The sequence below is a fragment of the Balaenoptera physalus genome, assembly GCF_965194825.1.
Source record: "Balaenoptera physalus genome assembly, chromosome: 15".
Classification (NCBI taxonomy): domain Eukaryota; kingdom Metazoa; phylum Chordata; class Mammalia; order Artiodactyla; family Balaenopteridae; genus Balaenoptera; species Balaenoptera physalus.
The window spans coordinates 68,386,850-68,405,913 of NC_138894.1; the positions used below are offsets into that span (position 1 = coordinate 68,386,850).

General features: G+C 37.1%; 1 protein-coding gene across 4 annotated transcripts in view; it reads left to right on the top strand.

Moving 5' to 3' along the window:
• STRN (striatin) overlaps positions 1-19,064 on the top strand; it is a 116,089-nt gene that overhangs the window by 83,905 nt on the left and 13,120 nt on the right. For all 4 annotated transcript variants that reach the window (XM_082427696.1, XM_082427698.1, XM_082427699.1 and 1 more), the window contains 7 exons: positions 794-969; positions 2,849-2,896; positions 3,669-3,790; positions 7,049-7,216; positions 8,879-9,019; positions 17,695-17,802; positions 18,933-19,019. In XM_082427696.1, the coding sequence (XP_082283822.1) occupies positions 794-969; positions 2,849-2,896; positions 3,669-3,790; positions 7,049-7,216; positions 8,879-9,019; positions 17,695-17,802; positions 18,933-19,019 (850 nt within the window). The remainder of the gene's footprint in view (positions 1-793; positions 970-2,848; positions 2,897-3,668; positions 3,791-7,048; positions 7,217-8,878; positions 9,020-17,694; positions 17,803-18,932; positions 19,020-19,064) is intronic.

Genomic DNA, 19,064 nt, shown 5'->3' on the forward strand with positions numbered 1-19,064 from the left:
TCATTGATGATTTTTGTCATTGTAAGTATGGTTAACATTTCTCCAGTGTGTTACCATTACTTGCCCCACTCTTGCTTAAACCTAGCATGATTGTTAGCCTTGGAGTGTGAAGAGTTCATACATGGTGCTTGTGTAAAGTCAAATACTAACCTCTTTGGCTTTCCTATTACTTGGAATGAAAAAACAGTGCATTTTTTTCAGTTGTTGAGATGGAGATTCTGTGGAGAAAAGGAACATAATAATGTATTTATTTTACCAGTGGAATCTTTTTTTGTAACATCTGATTGTCTCTTCCAGTTTTAACATTTTATGTTTCTGGTTTATAAACTTTGTTACCAATTTGAAGAAAATTTAACTCTTGTCAGAAAGCATTGAAAATTTCAAAAGTATCATCATATTCTGTAATGTTAACAAGTTTAAAGATAACTTAGTTTTTCAACTCTTACCCAAAATTAGTTTCTATTCTATAATTAGGTTTAAATTACTTGTCTTTTAAAAAAATCATCTTAGTGAAGATCTATTTTATGTTATTAAGTTATTTGATCCTCTTTCTGTATTGAATTATGTTGCCTCTTTTCTTATTATAGCGTTCATATTTCTTCAGAGAAAACCATTGTTAACATATTGCTAGTTTTGCCTATTGATTTGGTTATTTATGTTTAAAAATTATATGTTTTGAAAGTTGCAAAATGGGATGGTTTGATGACAAATCAGTATGAATTAATGTTGAAATATAGTTTTTTTCCTATCCTGAACTAAATGTATTGGTATTTTTCTTTTGTTTCTTTAATAGATAGCAAACAATAAAGATGCATTGAGGAAGACATGGAACCCTAAGTTTACATTAAGAAGTCACTTTGATGGCATTAGAGCCCTTGCTTTCCACCCCATTGAGCCTGTTTTGATAACAGCATCAGAGGATCACACGTTAAAAATGTGGAATTTGCAGAAAACAGCCCCAGCCAAAAAGTGAGAATATTCTCCTTTAATTGTATTTAAATATTTTAATTAGTAGTTTTTCAGAAGAAAAATGCTTACTTTATTATTTGCTGTTAAGTTCCCCAAATATCTCTTCTAATTCTTTCTTCTTTACCATGTCACATAATTTAGGGTGTTTTTCCCTTCATACTCACAAGCTAATTTAGGTTGGAAAACTGACCCTTAGGGAGAAATGGTATTATCTGATGGTTTGTGAATGCTGATTGTAATCTTTATACAGTGTTTTAAATAACTATCACATTTGGGGAGCTCTTTATCTGCACTGAAGGTTTCTGCTGGTGTTGTAAACAGGTATGTGTATGTTTAAAATCATCAAACCCGCACCCCAAGCTTGTCCTGTTGTTTACTAGGTTTGGACTTATGGAGTGGGAGGGAGGGAAGGCTGATGGGGGATGGGGGGACAGGGAGAGGTGAGAACCTCTCTTTGGTCTTTTCTTTTGACCTTGACCAAAATGTCTAGACTGAAAGACACTGTTGTTGCTCTCACTTAACCGCTAATACTTGCCTTGGGCTCTTGGTTCCTCTCTAAGCATGGACAGACATGAGTTGGTATAAATCCCTTTTATCAGTTACCACGCTAGTCCTGATCCCACTTGGTGGGGTCCTTATTGGAACTCCTCTCCTTTCTTCCTTGGGTCACATGGTCCAGAACCCAGCATCTGCCAGCAAGGGCCCTTCTACAGTGTTGGACACCTCTTTTATTAAAGAGTAGAAATGAACATCAAATGGAGGAGGTTATGGAAGCTTTACTACTGGTAGAGAATATCTATTGCCCAATTTAAAAGAGATCAATGACATTCCTGCTGTGACTCATACATAAACTTGATAAAATACTTGATTCATCAGATAGCTCAACCAGATCTTGCTTAAAACCAAGTGAATCCTCATGTAGATTAGGTGTCTTCAGCAGAGAAGAAGTATTTCTTGGTTATAAATTGTGCCTTTTGTCTTTCAAGTTCTTTAGTCACAGTGGACATCATATTGGACCAGAGAATGTGAATGTCTCATCATATATTCTTGACTAAAATTTAGAAAAATATTGAAATAAATTTTTTGCTGGTGATAGCTTAGTAACAACATCTTCACATTGCAAGTAACAGTAGCCTGTTTACCTTTGAACTTAAAACTTTGGTAATGAGGAGAGATATCATATGCCTATAAAAAAAAACTACAGTGCAATCCGATTTTAAATCAGGTTTTCATTATCAGTCATGGCCAGTATTAGGCCCTGTAGAGTACCCATATACTCAGTGTTCTGAGTAATGAATAATCTGATGATTTGGACAGTTTCTGCAAGTATTAAGGACAGGCATGTTAACCTTTATGCAAATGCAAGGAAATTAAAGTACTTCTGATTGAAATTCTACTATGTGTGTGGTTCTGTCCTAGGCTCTTTTACCATGTAGAATCTCATTTAATCCTGTGACTATTTGGTGTTATCCCTATTTTTCTGTTTTATTTTAAACATAGAGGAATCTGGAGTTCCAAAAGGTTAAATAATTTGCCTAAAGTTAGCCAGTTAGTGACAGAATTGGAAATTGAATCCAGAAATTTATCTCTTCAAAGCCCATGTTTTTTCCCCTGAGTGAGGCTCTCTCTTCCTTTAGTCAAATAGATTAGGGCAATGCTAAAAGTGATGTAACAAGGTATTGTTACTAAACAAGAATTTTGTTTCTTGAAGTCACAAATATATGTGATCCGTGTTAAGTAAGCTTTCTTGTGTACTGGGGTTGAGCATGGTATATTAGCGTAGTGTTGGTATTTCTAGGGGCAATTTTATGACATACATTGTCATACTGTTTACTACTGAAAACTTAGAGTGGTTAAAGTCCTCCTCTCTCTGATTTAGGAGCACTTCTCTTGATGTGGAGCCTATCTATACATTCAGAGCTCATAAGTAAGTATGTGCTTTTTCTTTGTGTTAAATCAGCATCATTGTAAATCAGCCTAGTTAGCATATTTTCTTTTCTTTCACGTATGTATTTCTGTTATGTATTTTTTGTATTTAGTAGTGTTTTTTGTAAATGTAAAAGAAACTGGCAAATAATATAATGCTAGAGACAAGTTTATCACTACCAAATAGGGATCCTTGCTGAAATTAGATTTTATTTGCATGATGTGTAGATGATGTATATATCTCTCTTAAAATGAAGTTGAGGCAATTAAGTTTAACTATGAGAAATCCTGATCTTTTTTCCTTAAAAATATCTGAGACTTTTTTTATTGTGATCACATGTTGCACGCTTTTCCTGTTTCCATTTAAGTTTAAGGAATGTACCTGTTCACTTGATTTAGCACAGAGTTTGGCATACTTTTTATAAATAAAGGGCCAGTTAGTAAATGTTTTTAGGCTTTGCTGGCTGCATATTTAATGTTGTACATTCTTGTTTTTAGTTTGGTTTTGTATTACAACCCTTTAAAAAATGTAAAAACCATAAATGCTTGAGGACTGTACGAAAGCAGTCCACTGGTTGGATTTGGCCCATAGGCCATAGTTTACCAACCACTGGTTTAGCAGAGGAAGAAAAATGAATAATGCTTTGATAGTTTTTTATTTGTTATCCAAAGCAGAAAAAGAGAAAGCCTTTTGAATAATTAAGCATTCTTATTTTTAACAAGTCCTGTTATCAGATAGATTTTTGAGAATAGAAATTGATTTTCCTTCCCAGAGGTCCAGTGCTTTGTGTGGTAATGAGCAGCAATGGTGAGCAGTGCTATAGTGGCGGGACTGACGGACTGATCCAGGGCTGGAACACCACCAACCCCAACATCGATCCCTATGACTCTTACGGTATGTGATTCCCCAAAGATATGAAAGAATAAAATATTTTCTTTTTATGCATTTTACATAGCATACATAAGGATAAAATGAGATATTTTTGAAAATAAATTGGTAAAAGGGAACCATATATTTATTTTGTTAAAAAGGACTCCTGTATTTGGGAATCAATTTGATACACATAATGCTAAAAGAAAAGAGAAAATAACGTATTTTTCCCAAGAAAACAGTTCCCACCCCCAGAAGTCTTACTGATTGGAAATGCTGGCTTGATTGACAATTGTTTTCTTCATTGTAGGCATCTGTACAGTACTTGATACATTATTACTAATCTGTAATCATATTTTGTCACTATTCGACAAATAACTTTGAAGGAAAATGAATGATGGCATCATCTTCTTGATCAATTATTGGAGGGTATAGAGGCTAATGATTTTTAAAGTGTATGACACCAAAATATTTAAAAGGCTTTAAAAAATTAAGAAGTGCCCTTTAGATTTGGGAACAGCACCATGAAACAAAAAACTGTATTATAATCTATCACTAGATGTTATCATAAATTCCCTTGCAAAAACTGTTTAGGAACTATTTTGGTTTCGTCTTAAAATTCTCCTTAAATTCTAGAATGGTATGAAGTGTCAAATATGTCATAAAACCATATTTTATTTTTGTTATTGTTTAATTAATTTTACTAATAAACCTAAGTAAAGATTAAAAATTCAGTAACCAAAAGTTTCTTCTAACATTTATTTAATAAGCATTTAACATATATTTTGTGAAGGGTAACACCCCCTCTCCCTCCACAATTCTCTTACAGATTTATCTGTTTCATGCTTTTCCTTACTTACTTTATCCCTGTACCAGATATCAGTTGACCTCATTCTGTCCCAAGCCAACCCTTCCCCTTTGCTCTTGACCTCATTCTCTTGTTTCCTTTGAGACTTCATTCTAATATCATTCTTCTTCTCTGTTTCTGGCTGACTCTTTCTCTTTTGCGCTCTCTTGCTCTCATCTGAAGCTTTACCCTCTTTGTTCTCTTTCCATCCCCTCAGCATGTAAGTAAATTCAGGTGTCTCCCATCCTGGGCAAGGAGAAGCCTTTTCTGACTCCATTTCCCTCTCTGGCTTTTGTTTAGTCTCTCTTTCCTTCATTTCTTTCATTCCTGTGTCTCTTTGGTGATATTGTCTAGGAAACACAATTACTAGTTACTAATTCCATGTCCTTTCCCTGTGCATGATCCCTCTGCATTCCATCTTCTGGCTGTTCCGCTTAAACATAACAAGATATCAGTATCTACCTAATTTGGCTGATCCAAGGGGTATTTTACAATCCTTATTTTACTGGATATACTGGCTATCTGAAACTGTGGACCACTCCGTCCTTTTTGAAATCTGTTCACTATAGGCTTTTTTGACACATAACTCTATGACAGTTTCTATTCCCTGTCACTCATAAACTTCTTTTATTTTTCTCACCTTAAATATTAACATTTATCAAGGCCAGACCCTAACTCATTCTTTGCATTGCACACATCTTCTTTGGTAGATTGAATCCACTTTGTGGTTTTATATGCTATTGACTCATAAGTCTCTTCTTTAGGCTTCAGACTACCTACAGAACATCTCAAAGTGGCTGTCTCATTGTACATAAATCCCTACAAGCACTGTTTCTTCTTCCATATATATATATTTTGGGAGGGCAGGGGTGGCATCGCGTGGCTTGCGGGATCTTAGTTCCCCGACCAGGGATCAAAGTGAGAACGCCGAGTCCTGACCACTGGACTGCCAGGGAATTCCCTTTCCATGTATTCTTTATCAGTTGGTGGCACTACCAGAATTATCCACACTAGAAACCTAAGAGTTATGCTTGATTCCTTGTACCGTTTTACTACCTACACCTTATTAATTACCTCCCCTGAATATTTCTTGCATTTGCTCCTGCTCTGCCCCTTTTATCACTGTCCTCGCTTGGGTCTTCATCTTCACTCTCCCAGTCTTCTGAAACAGTCCCCTGGCCTTCATCTTGATTCTTTCCAATCTGTCTTCTACACTATAACCAAAGTTACCGTATTAAATACTTACTTCACCCTGCTTCTCCTGGGAAACCCTTCAGCGGTTCCCTGTTGCTTTCAGGATAATTTCTTTAATACGTCATAGGAATCCCAGCATAAACTAGCCGCTCTCATCTCTTCCACTTCTTGCCTCAAATTTCACAGTCCAGTAATACTGACTTTCTTATAAATTTCCTCACGTAGCATGCTATTTTTCCTTCTGTGATTTTGTAGCAGCTGCCTCCTTTGCCAGGAATGCCTTCCCTCTGTCCTTTGACTGGCCAGCATCCGTACTCTAGGTGTCATTCTCTCCAAGAAGCTTTCATTCCTCCCAGTCACTCTCCATGGTAACTGGTGTCTGTCACTATTATTGTACTTACCACATTGTCTTTTGAAGACAAGGATGGTACTGTGTCTTAATCATCTGCACGGCCCCTGCATCTAGCATAGGGCCTAATACATAGTATATCTTCAATAGATATTTTATGGTATGACTAAGAGAGGATATAGGACAGATAACACCATTGACATTTTAAATCTAACATCTGTGAGCCATCTTGAAAGTACCACTTCATAGACTCATTGTGAGGGTTAACAAGTAAAATTTCCAATTTGGCTTTTATCAGGAAACAGTGCTAAGCAAACCCCCTCCCCCGCCTTCTCCTTGCCCCTCCCCCACATGCACATCATTCATGTGTCACATCTTGCTGTTTGAGCATTTGGGGATTCCTGTAGGTCTCAGTTCACGTCCATTAAGGATGACAGAGGCCTGTTGCTCCCAAGAATGACTGCCATTCATAGCACAAATGGCCTAAAGAGTGTATCCAAAGTGCTGAAGGACATCAGAGGAGGGAAAGGGTCTCTGTTCACTTCCTCGGGGAATGTGAGTTGTGGTTTCTCTGAAAGTAGATTAAATTCAAATGGTTTATGTTAACATGCTTTTTAGAAAAATCAAGACAAATGGAAAGAAAAAAGGGAGGGAGAAGGAAATATGTAATTTTTTTAAGGAGAAATATATGTACTTTAAAATTTTAATTTAGACCTTTCAAACCCTACATTTATTTGCATGTTTCCAAGCTTGTTTTTGCCACATTTCAGAAGAAAAATAGAAACTAGGAGGTGTATTTTATACTTTTTGTTTTGTATATTTTACTTTCCTTTGGAATCTAAGTACCTTTATGATTTGTGCTTTTTTCCCTGCATTCTTGCTGTTCTTATAGATCCTTCTGTTTTAAGAGGCCCTCTCCTAGGCCACACCGATGCAGTCTGGGGTTTGGCTTACAGCGCAGCACACCAGCGTTTGTTGTCCTGTTCAGCAGATGGCACTCTCCGTTTATGGAATACAACGGAGGCTGCTCCAGCCCTGAGTGTATTTAATGATAATCAAGGTACATACTTTTTTCCCCTTATTTTACTGAGTGTTTTATAAAATTATTCTAAAAAGAAACAAATAAATAAATGATTCTACAAACTCTTACTGTTTAAATTTAACTTGAAGGTTGTTTTTAAGCAGTAAAAATATATTTGCTTGAATTTCCAACTTAGTATGTATAAGTTTAAAAAGCATACTATTTGGTGAAATAGCATGCCTTTTTTGAATTTTTAAAAATTGAGATATAATTTCTATACAGTAAAAAACAGATATTAAGGGTGCATTTGCATGAGTTTGACAAATACATAAAACTCTTGCACCTATCAAGATAGAACATTTCCTTCACTGCCCTAAAGTTTCTTTGTGTTCTTCCCAGTCATCCCCCTTCCCCATTCCTAACCAGCGGTACCCACTGTTGTGATTTCTTTCATTATAAATTAGTTTTGTCTATTCTAAAACTTCACATAAATGAAATCATACAGTGTGCACTCTTTTTGTATCTGACGTTTTACTCTCACTGTAGTGTTCTTGTGATTCATCCATGTGGTAATAAGTGTTAATAATTTATTTTTATTGTTTAGTAGTATTTCCTTAAACCACTGTGTTTATCATTTACCTCTTGATGAACATTTGGGTTGTTTCCATTTTTTCCTATTATGAACAAAGCTGCTGTGAACTTTTTTTTTTTTTTTTTAAATCACAGGCAGGTAAAGACCTGGAAATAGAATTTCTGGGCTTTAGAATTAGAATTGTGTGTTTAACTTTATGTGAAATTGCCAAACTTTCTTTGAAAGTAGTTGTTCCATGTTACACCACTGACTGCAATGTGTGAGAATTCCAGTTGCTCTACATCCTTAATTACAAACATTTGGTGTTGAGGGTGTATTTAATTTTAGCCATTTTGGTGGGTGTGTAGCAGTATTTCATTGTGATTTTAATTTGTATTTCCTTGGTGGCTAATTATTCTGAGCACTTTTTTTGTGTGCTCATTGGCCATTAATGTACCTTCTTCTGGAAGATACACATTTTTGAACTGTTAGCTCACTTAGATTTTGAACCAGATTTTAAAAATCAGATTATATTCACATATACATAGAATTATATGTTTTTATGTTTATAAATAAGTTCCAAGTTTTACCCTATTCTAGATGATAAATAAAAATACCTTCTTTATTCTTGAGCTGCCATAACTTGTGCCTAGGTTTTGATGAGTTGCCTGCATTTGATATTTGCATAACTCTACCAGTAAATAACAGTTTGAGTTTTTACTTCTTAAACTCCATACTTTTAGAGAGTTAGAATTCCTATTAAGAGATGGGCTTTTAAAATGAAGAATTCCTGTGATGCCCCTCTAAACCCCAGGTTGATTTGAGGTGGAAGCAGAAAAACTTGTAGTCCATATGTTTTCCATTCATTTCTAAATAAAGGCTTGGATTCAATGAATACAGTAGCTGTGAGTGACTGGTAGAAGATGTGATAAACAAGTAAGGATGATAAAATAGACTAGGACTAAAAGTAACGAAAGAAACAGTCTGCACTGAATGACTATGAGCTAATTCTTATTCTACTATTGAGCCTTATTTACTTCTTATACCACTGTTTGTTTTGCTATATTCTAAGCACATTGTGAAGTAGACCCTCTAACTGACATTCTCTTCGAATATGTTCTGACTCTTAGAATTGGGAATTCCTGCCTCTGTGGATCTAGTGAGCAGTGACCCGAGCCATATGGTAGCATCATTCAGCAAAGGATACACAAGCATCTTTAACATGGAAACACAACAACGCATTCTCACTTTAGAATCCAACCTAGATTCAAGTATGTATACCAATTTTAAGTAGTCTGTGTTTGGATCAATTTTTTAAACGTTATCAGAATTATAACTACTAGAGTCAACTATGAAAAACACTTGTCATTATAAAGTATTCTGCCTCAAAATCATATAACACAGTTATTAGAAGGATATAATGATTTACAGTTGATTTTAAGTCTTTAGGTTAAGTTTATTCACATGTATAACTATACTGTTTGAAGTAGCATTTGAGCTATTCTAAAGAGAAGTCAAGTTTAATTTTATACCAAATGTTCAGTTTTCAATTCTATTTGAAGACAATAATATTTATTCTGAATACAGGCATATCTTGGAGTTTTTGCGGGTTCAGTTTCAGACCTTCGAAATAAAGCAAATATTGCAACAGAGTGAGTCACATGAAGTTTTTGCTTTCTCAGTGCATATAAGAGTTATGTTTACACTGCACTACAGACTGTTAAGTGTGTACATATCTTAATTTAAAAGTGCTTTATTGCTGAAAAATGCTAACCACCATCTGAGCCTTCAGTGAGTCATAATCTTTTTGCTGGGGGAGGGTCTCGCCATGATGTTGATGGCTGCTGACTGATCAGCGGGTGGTTGCTGAAGGTTGGGTGACTGTGGTAATTTCTTAAAATAAGACAACAGTGAAGTTTGCCGCATCGACTGACTCTTCCTTTCACGAACAACTTCTCTGTAGCATGCGTTGATGTTTGATAGCATTCTACCCACAGTAGAACTTCTCTTGAAATGGGAATCAATCCTCTCAAACCCTGCCGCTGTTTGATCAACAGGATTTTTGTAATTACGTAATCCTTTGTTGTCATTTCAACGATCTTCACAGCAGCCTCACCAGGAGTAGATTCTATCTCAAGAAACCACTTTCTTTGCTCATTCATAAGAAGCAACTCCTCATCCATTCAAGTTTTATCATGAGATTGCAGCAATTCAGTCACATCTTCAGGCTCCACTTCTAGTTCTAGTTTTCGTGCTATTTCCACCACACCTGAAGTTACTTCCTTCACTGAAGTCTTGCACCCCTCAGAGTCATCCATGAGGGTTGGAACTAACCTATTCCAAACTCCTGTTCATGCTAACATTTTGACCTCTTCCCATGAATCACAAATGTTCTTAATGGCATCTGGAATGGTAAATCCTTTCCAGAAGGTTTTCAATTGGCTTTGCCCAGATCCATCAGAGAAATCACTAGCTATGGCAGCTGTAGCCTTATGAAATGTATTTCTTAAATAATAAGACTTGAAAGTCGAAATTACTCCTTGATCCATGGGCTGTGGAATGGAGGTTGTGTTAGCAGGCATGAAAAAAAACATGAATCTCATTGTACATCTTCATTAGAGCTCTTGGGTGACCAGGTGCATTGTCAGTGAACAGTAATATTTTGAAAGGAATCTTTTTTTCTGAGCAGTAGGTCTCAAGAGTGGGCTTGTAATATTCAGTAAACCATGTAGTAAACAGATATGCTGTCATCCAGGCTTTGTTTTCCCCTTTATAAAGCACAGGCAGAGTAGATTTAGCATAATTCTTAAGGGCCATAGGGTCTTCAGAATGGTAAATGAACATTGGCTTCACCTTCGAGTCACCAGCTGCATTAGCACCTATCAAGAGAGTCAGCCTGTTCTTTGAGGCTTTGAAGCCAGGCATGACTTCCCTCTAGCTATGAAAGTCCTAGGTGGCATCTTCTTCTAATAGAAGGCTGTTTCATCTACATTGAAAATCTGTTGTTTAGTGTAGCCACCTTTATTCATTATCTTAGCTAGATCTTCTAAGTAACTTGCTGCAGCTTCTATATCAGCACTTGCTGCTTCACTTTGCACTTTGATGTTACAGAGACAGTGCTTCTTTCCTTAAATCTCATGCACCAACCTCTGCTAGCTTCAAACTTTTCTTCTGCAGCTTCCTAACCTCTCTCAGCCTTCATAGAATTGAAGAGAGTTAGGACCTTGCTTTGGATTAGGCTTTGGCTTAAGGGAATGTTGTGGCTGGTTTGATCTTCTATCCAGCCCACTAAGACTTTCTCCATACTGTTTTGCTTTCTTATCATTCATGTGTTCACTGGAATAGCACTTTCAGTTTCCTTCAAGAACTTTTCCTTTGCATTCACAACTTTTGGCTAACTGGAGCAAGAGGCCTAGCTTTTGGCTTATCCTTTCCACATGCCTTCCTCGCTAAGCTTAACCATTTCTGGCTTTTAATTTAAAGTGAGAAGTGTGCAACTCTTCCTTTCATTTGAGCACTTGGTCATTGTAGGGTTACTGATTGGCCTAATTTCAATATTATTGTGCCTCAGAGACTAGGAAGTCCCAAGGAGAAGGAGAGAGATGGGGTTACAGCTGGTCGGTGGAGCAGTCAGAACACACACAACATTTATCAAGTTCACCGTCTTATATGGGTTCAGTTCATGGCACCCCAAAACAAATACATTAGTAATATCAAAGATCAGGGACCACAGATCACCATAACAAATATTAATAACGAAAAAGTTTGAAATATTGCGAGAATTACCAAACTGTGACATGGACACGAAGTGAACAAATTCTATTGAAAAAAATGGAACCAATAGACTTGCTAAATACAGGGTTGCCACAGACCTTCAATTTGTAAAACAACACAATATCTGCAAAGCACAATAAAATGAGATAGGCCTGTATAAAATAAATCTGTTTTTCATTTCTCATAATTTTACTTTTTTAAAGAATAGTTGCTGTACAATATTATATGTTATAGGTGTACAGTATTGTCATTCACAATTTTTAAAGGTTATACTCCATTTATAGTTATTATAAAATATTAGCTGTATTCCTCATGTTGTACAATATATCCTTGTAGCTTATTTTATTTTTATTTTTTTATTTTTTATTTTTTTTAAATGTCTAAATACTTTTTTTTTAATCTTTATTGGAGTATAATTTCTTCACAATACTGTGTTAGTTTCTTTTGCACAACAAAGCGAATCAGCCATATGCATATCCGTGTCCTCATATCCCCTCCCTCTTGAGCCTCCCTCCCACCCTCCCTATCCCACCCCTCTAGGTCATCGCTAAGCACCGACCTCTAGACACAAGACAATCAGAGCTCCAGCTCCATTTCTCTGATTCATCTGGCTGCCTTCCTCCTTTATGTGCTGGCTTTTTCCTCAGACTAACTTGCCCCGTGGTCACAACATGGCTGCCAGCATTCCTGGAACAACCTGCTCCCTTGTTCATTTCCAACAAGAGAGGCGACCTCACCCTGAAAAACATACGATTAAAGTTTTCCCTTCCTGTCTGTCTGATACATCTTGGGACACAGCCCACCCTTGAATAGTCACGATCAATTGGAGAGAGCCCTGTGATGATAGGCTCAAGCCTGAGGTCCTGAAGCAATCACCAGCAAGGGGGACCACACACACACACACACACACACACACACACACACACACATACACATATATATAAAAAACCATCCTTGGCAGAGACTTGGAATTGTGATCCTCCCCAGGAGCTGGGGATGGACCAGCTTCCTTTGAGCCCTCTGGCTACATTTATTCCATTTACCAAGTTGGGGTTGTGTTATGGAAGAAGCAGGGAAGCAGGTGTTCTGCTTAGGCAACTAAGAGTGTCCGGTCTAGATAGCTTGACTCAGGGCACATCTTCAAGGAGCCTGGTGCATCCTTAGGAGCCAACATATTGAGAAAAGGCAAAGATTTCCCCTGCCTTTCTTGCCTGTTTGGCTTGCACTTTTCTTTTGGTGTTTCTTTGAGATAGAAGAAGGAAAGAATTGGAAAAAGAAGGGAAATAAGAAAGAAAAACTACTGTCCTCTCTGGCTCTCTCTGTCTCTCTCTGTCTCTCTCTCTCTCTCGCTCTCTCTCTCGCTCTCTCTCTCTCTCTCTCTCTCTCTCTCTCTCTCTCTCCCTCCCTCTCGCTCTCGACTTCACAGAATCCTGGGGATTGTAATAGTGACCACTGATGTCATGGCAACAGGAAATGCAGTATTATGGGCTGAGCCCAGAGGAATATTATCTGTATAAAGTTTTTTTTTTTTTCAGTGACTATGAACTTCTTTTTTGTATTTTTAAATTTTTTTTAACATCTTTATTAGAATGTAAGTGCTTTACAATGGTGTGTTAGATTCTGCTGTATCAAAAAGTGAATCAGCTATATGTATACATACATCCCCATATCTCCTCCCTCTTGTGTCTCCCTCCCATCCTCCCGATCCCACCCCTCTAGGTGGTCACAAAGCACCGAGCTGATCTCCCTGTGCTATGCGGCTGCTTCCCACTAGCTATCTGTTTTACATTTGGTAGTGTATATGTGTCCATGCCACTCTCTCACTTTGTCCCAGCTTACCCTTCCCCCTCCCCGTGTCCTCAAGTCCATTCTCTAGTAGGTCTGCGTCTTTATTCCTGTCCTGCCCCTAGGTTCTTCATGACCAGTTTTTTTTTTTAAGAAACCATATATATGTGTTAGCATACAGTATTTGTTTTTCTCTTTCTGACTTACTTCACTCTGTATGACAGACTCTAGGTCCATCCACCTCACTACAAATAACTCAATTTCGTTTCTTTTTATGGCTGAGTAATATTCCATTGTATATATGTGCCACATCTTCTTTTTCCATTCACCTGTCCATGGACACTTAGGTTGCTTCCATGTCCTGGCTATTGTAAATAGAGCTGCAATGAACATTATGGTATGTGACACTTTTTGAATTATGGTTTTCTCAGGGTATATGCCCAGTAGTGGGATTGCTGGGTCGTATGGTAGTTCTATTTTTAGTTTTTTAAGGAACCTCCATACTGTTCTCCATAGTGGCTGTATCGATTTACATTCCCACCAACAGTGCAAGAGGGTTCCCTTTCCTCCACACCCTCTCCAGCATTTATTGTCTGTAGATTTTTTGATGATGGCCGTTCTGACCAGTGTGAGGTGATACCTCATTGTAGTTTTGATTTGCATTTCTCTAATGATTAGTGATGTTGAGCATCTTGTCATGTGTTTGTTGGCAATCTGTATAGATCCTCTGCCCTCCCAATGGTTCCCCAATTTCTGCCTTCGGCATGGGATCCCTTCCCCTCCCCCATCCATCCCTCAGGGGTGCCAGTTCCGTCCCGCCTCCACTTCTCCCCCTTCACTCCCCCCACGCCCCACATCCTACCCGGTCGCTGGGGGTTCCTCCCGTCCCCTCAGGTGTCCATGGTCCCCCATCAGTGCCTGGTAGGTGCCCTAGTTGTGAGGAGACGCAAATTCCGCGTCCTCCTAGTATGCCGTCTTGACTCCGCCCTCTCTTTGTAAATTTAAAATCATGCTTAGATATATGACCTAAAGCTACTGTAATAAAATAAAAAGCCAATATGAAATTAAGAAGGATGTGAACATTTTTCAAATTACCTTCAGAGATTATGGTCAATTCTTTGAACGTCCTCAGCATACATGTTGATTTTAATAACTGCTATAAATTAATAAGGTCTCAAGTCAGTGAGTGAGATGGATAAGCTAAACTAGGCAATTCCGTTTCTCCCTCACGATGTATAACTGTAAAGTCATGTGACTTTTTGCGTGATACTAGAAGCATTTTCTGAAGAAGACTGCCGAGAATGTTTTGAGCAAAGGCAGCATTGTTGGAATAAGTGATAACTATTTCGAGTTATAATAATATGTCCTGACATTTCCTAAGTTATCAGTTTGATTACTTTAGAGTTATATAAAGCAAATTTATTTCTTTCTACTGTGACTCTCTTAGCTGTTTATATTTGACTATGTTACTGTATTCTGGAATTTAGCAGGTGTTTTTTTAAATTAAAGTTCAGACCAAACATGTTTTAAGGTAAAAGTGAATTTCGTGTAATTTAAAAGGATGGAAGATGTTTGTTGTTATCAGAATAAATTACCTTTCTTCTTATTAATGGCAGTGATGATTTGACTATGATTAAGTCAAAGGTAGTTGAAGCAGGTAATTGGGTACTTGTGAACCCATGGAAAAGGTAAACTATTTTTAGGTCATAAGCTGAATATAAATATTTGGAGGATTCTTTTAGATTCATTGTTAGAATGATGGCTAGTAGGCCTTCAGTTTATTTCTAGTGTTCTTTGTATTTTGCTTACTTTTACTTGTCTGATTTACCATCACCTGGAGAAATTTCCTTAAAAAGTATTACTAAATAAGAACTTTCTTTTGCCTGATTTCTATCATGCTTCTTTTCTAGATCTCAAAGTAATTGAAGCTATTCTCAGAAACTTCTCTCCCAAAATATATCGGATACTTTACTTAAAGTATTTGTATTTTGTTATTATTCTCCTGCTAGACCTTACAGCAGATATTGGTCAGTGGTGTGTTATCTCTGGAGGAAAAAATATCCATAGGCTGAATTTTTTTTTTTAGAAATTCACGTTCTTTTATTTATTTATTTATTTATTTATTTATTTATTTATTTATTTATTTATTTATGACTGTGTTGCGTCTTCGTTTCTGTGCGAGGGCTTTCTCTAGTTGCGGCAAGTGGGGACCACTCCTCATCGCGGTGCGCGGGCCTCTCACCATCGCGGCCTCTCTTGTTGCGGAGCACAGGCTCCAGACGCGCAGGCTCAGTAATTGTGGCTCACGGGCCCAGTTGCTCCGTGGCATGTGGGATCTTCCCAGACCAGGGCTCGAACCCGTGTCCCCTGCATTGGCAGGCAGATTCTCAACCACTGCGCCACCAGGGAAGCCCCCCATAGGCTGAATTTTTAATCTAAATTCTTTGTTTAGGACCATTTAAAATGAATATAACTGACCCAGAGCTTACTCCACATGGTCAAGTGACTTTTTGTTGTGCACTTAGATAACAGGCTGGGTGGCCACCTGCCATTAGCATTGGAAAAAGACTACCCTCAGCTTTTAAGATGTCATATTTCTAGGTACCACATGAAAATCCAATAGAGTAGACTAATATTGGAGCTATTTTTAGCTATGCATCACTATATTTTCTATTATGAGTGTAACTTCATGATACCTATTCTAAGATTTAAAAAATTTTAGGACCTCTTTATTTTTGAAATAATTTTAAATTTAAAGAAAAGTTTCAAAAACATTACAAGAATTCTTGGTTAACCTTCACCCAGATTCACCAGTTTTTAACATTTTGCCATATTTGTCACATTTACTTTATCATTCTCTGTGTATGTGTATAATTTAAAATTCTGAGCCATTTAAGAGATGTTATGTACCTATACCCCTAGATCCTTTAGCATGTAATTCCTAAGAATAAGGACATTCTCTGACAGCACATTACATTATCAAAATCAGGAAATTTGACATTGACACATGCTGTTATTGTTTACACTGAAATTTGCCAGTTGTCCCAATAATGTACTTTATAAGGACATCCCTTCTCCCAAGACCATGATATAATAATTATTTTTTAACTTTGACATATCTTAAATTAGTGTTATCTTTATGTAGATTTTCCCTTTTTTTCTTGTAAAAAGTATTGTAACAAAAATCACTAATTAAACTTAAGTTCTTTTTTTTTTATAAATTATTTTATTTATTATTTTTGGCTGTGTTGGGTCTTCATTGCTGTACGTGGGCTTTCTCTAGTTGCGTGGAGCGGGGGCTACTCTTCATTGCGGCACGCAGGCTTCTCATTGCGGTGGCTTCTCGTTGTGGAGCACAGGCTCTAGGGCACACGGGCTTCAGTAGTTGTGGCACATGGGCTCAGTAGTTGTGGCTCACGGGCTCTAGAGTGCAGGACTCGGTAGTTGTGGCACACGGACTTAGTTGCTCCACGGCATGTGGGATCTTCCCAGACCAGGGCTCGAACCTGTGTCCCCTGCATTGGCAGGCAGGTTCTTAACCACTGCGCCACCAGGGAAGTCCTAAACTTAAGTTCTTAATAATCGATTTCCATTTCATAAAAGGCTGTCAGGAGGAACTTGTGATAGTTTAAGTAGCAATTTTGGCAGTTGCCTGATTTGCATGAGTCATCTGGTTGGGATAGAGGTAGAAATTAGAATAGGTACTAGCTTTGTTGCCATGATTTGGGGGAAGTCACAGATGTTTTCTGGACCGTGGTTCATTCACTGTATTATGAACCTAATGACATGTGGCCTGCCTGTCTCATTGTGTGTATAATTAAGATCTCTTTGAACACTATTAAATAGTGTGCAAAAAATACTAGTAGGATGCTATTTTCAGATTCCAAACATGGTAGACTGTCAAATGACCATTTCTATTATGAGAAAGAGAAGATTAAAGAGTTAAAAATTCTCTTTGTCATGTTTATCTTTAGATGATAACCATGTGATAAAGAGCTCTGTATCTAGAATGAGCTGAGATTTAAATTTGGGAATTATCTACATGAAGTAATGATGGAATTTTATTAAAGTAGCAGAAGTATCATAGAACACTGTAGAATGAGAAATGTCAGTGGCTCTGGGCTGGCATCCATTGATAGCAGGTGGTGGAAAAGGAAATTCTAATTCCCAGGTACTTCTAGATTTGTCAGTAGAGTGTTGCTCAGGTGATTCTCATTTCCTAACATCGCAATTATGAACAACACAGTTGCAGAATAAATGAACTAAAGACACGTTAAAGTCATATCATTTACTTTTCCAATCTCTTAGGTGAATATTCTGTTCTCTTTTGTGTGAAGAAGTAGTAGCTTTGACAAATTTGTATTGCTCTTTAATTTTTTCTTTTTAGCAGCCAGCTCTTCCTGCCAAATAAATAGAGTCATCAGTCATCCCACTCTTCCCATCAGCATCACTGCTCATGAAGACAGGCATATCAAATTCTACGATAACAATACAGGTAAGAATTTATTTAAATTGATCATTGTTAAAGCAAAAAAAAAAAAATCCCAGCTGTAATTTTGGTGTCTGTCAGTGGCTTTATAGTCAGCGAATAGGCACTGAAACACAAATCCTCTCCCAGGTCAGTTTCTTTTTACTTCATCTAAATCTGCTAAGAACTAGTCTTCACGATAGCATATAGAATCATCTTGGTTTATTTAATAGTAAACAGGTGTTATATTTTGGCCCTAGAGCCAAGGTTATTACTAGGAATACAATGAAAAATTCATTCAGATACCAATAAAATGATCTCTTGTTTTGAATATACTGTGGAAAAGTAGAAACTTGCTGGAAGTAGAGGCATATGATCATTATATTTTGTTTAAAATTGTTTGATTTTTGAAGAGCCTTAGTGTTGCAGATGGCAAACCCCTGAGTCATTTGATTTATTTTATTTGTTTTTCCATGGACTAATTTTTTTCTGTATTATAATACTGATTATTTGGTCCTGACTGATTTGCACTGAGGTGTGGAGGCTTTCCCAATTTTTATTAGCTTATATTTCACTAGTCTAAAGGAAATGCATGAAGAGCTGGTTGGGAGAACAGCTCACTGTATTAGCAGCCATATTTACCTGAGTATCTGCTACTGGCTTTGTAAATGTGTTGACTTTTGCTAACTTTGCTTAGCTACAAGTGATGAATAATTTAACATTTTTAATCTCTTTCTATATACTGTTTCCACCAAAATTGTGGCCAGGTTTTCTCTCTGTTACTTTGTCTTTGTCTCAGTATTTTCTTCTGCTTCCACAACACATATAATTTGCCTATAGCTAAAGGATGTAGTCAGTGATGAATAATATCTGAATTTTAGTTAATGAACATGGCTTAAAGGAATATTTGTGTACAAATTAATGACTTCCATATTGTGAAAGACAAAAATATAAGCTGAAATTTGAGCTTTTGTTTCTCATAATCATCATGGCCAGAGCAGGGAGGGAGACACGTGTTGTTTTAGCAGTTGGAAAAGCTATTGATGTAGAGACTACACAAAGAGGGGTGACTGGCAAAGCCAGTGCAACGAGGTAGCTGGCTTGTATTCAGGATAAGGTAAACTATTACTAAAGAATAACAATCTCTTTTTCCAAAGGCAAACTGATCCACTCGATGGTAGCCCACCTAGAAGCTGTTACAAGTTTAGCAGTTGATCCAAATGGCCTGTACTTAATGTCTGGCAGTAAGTACAACTATGGATTATTTATTTATTCTTACCATTTTTATA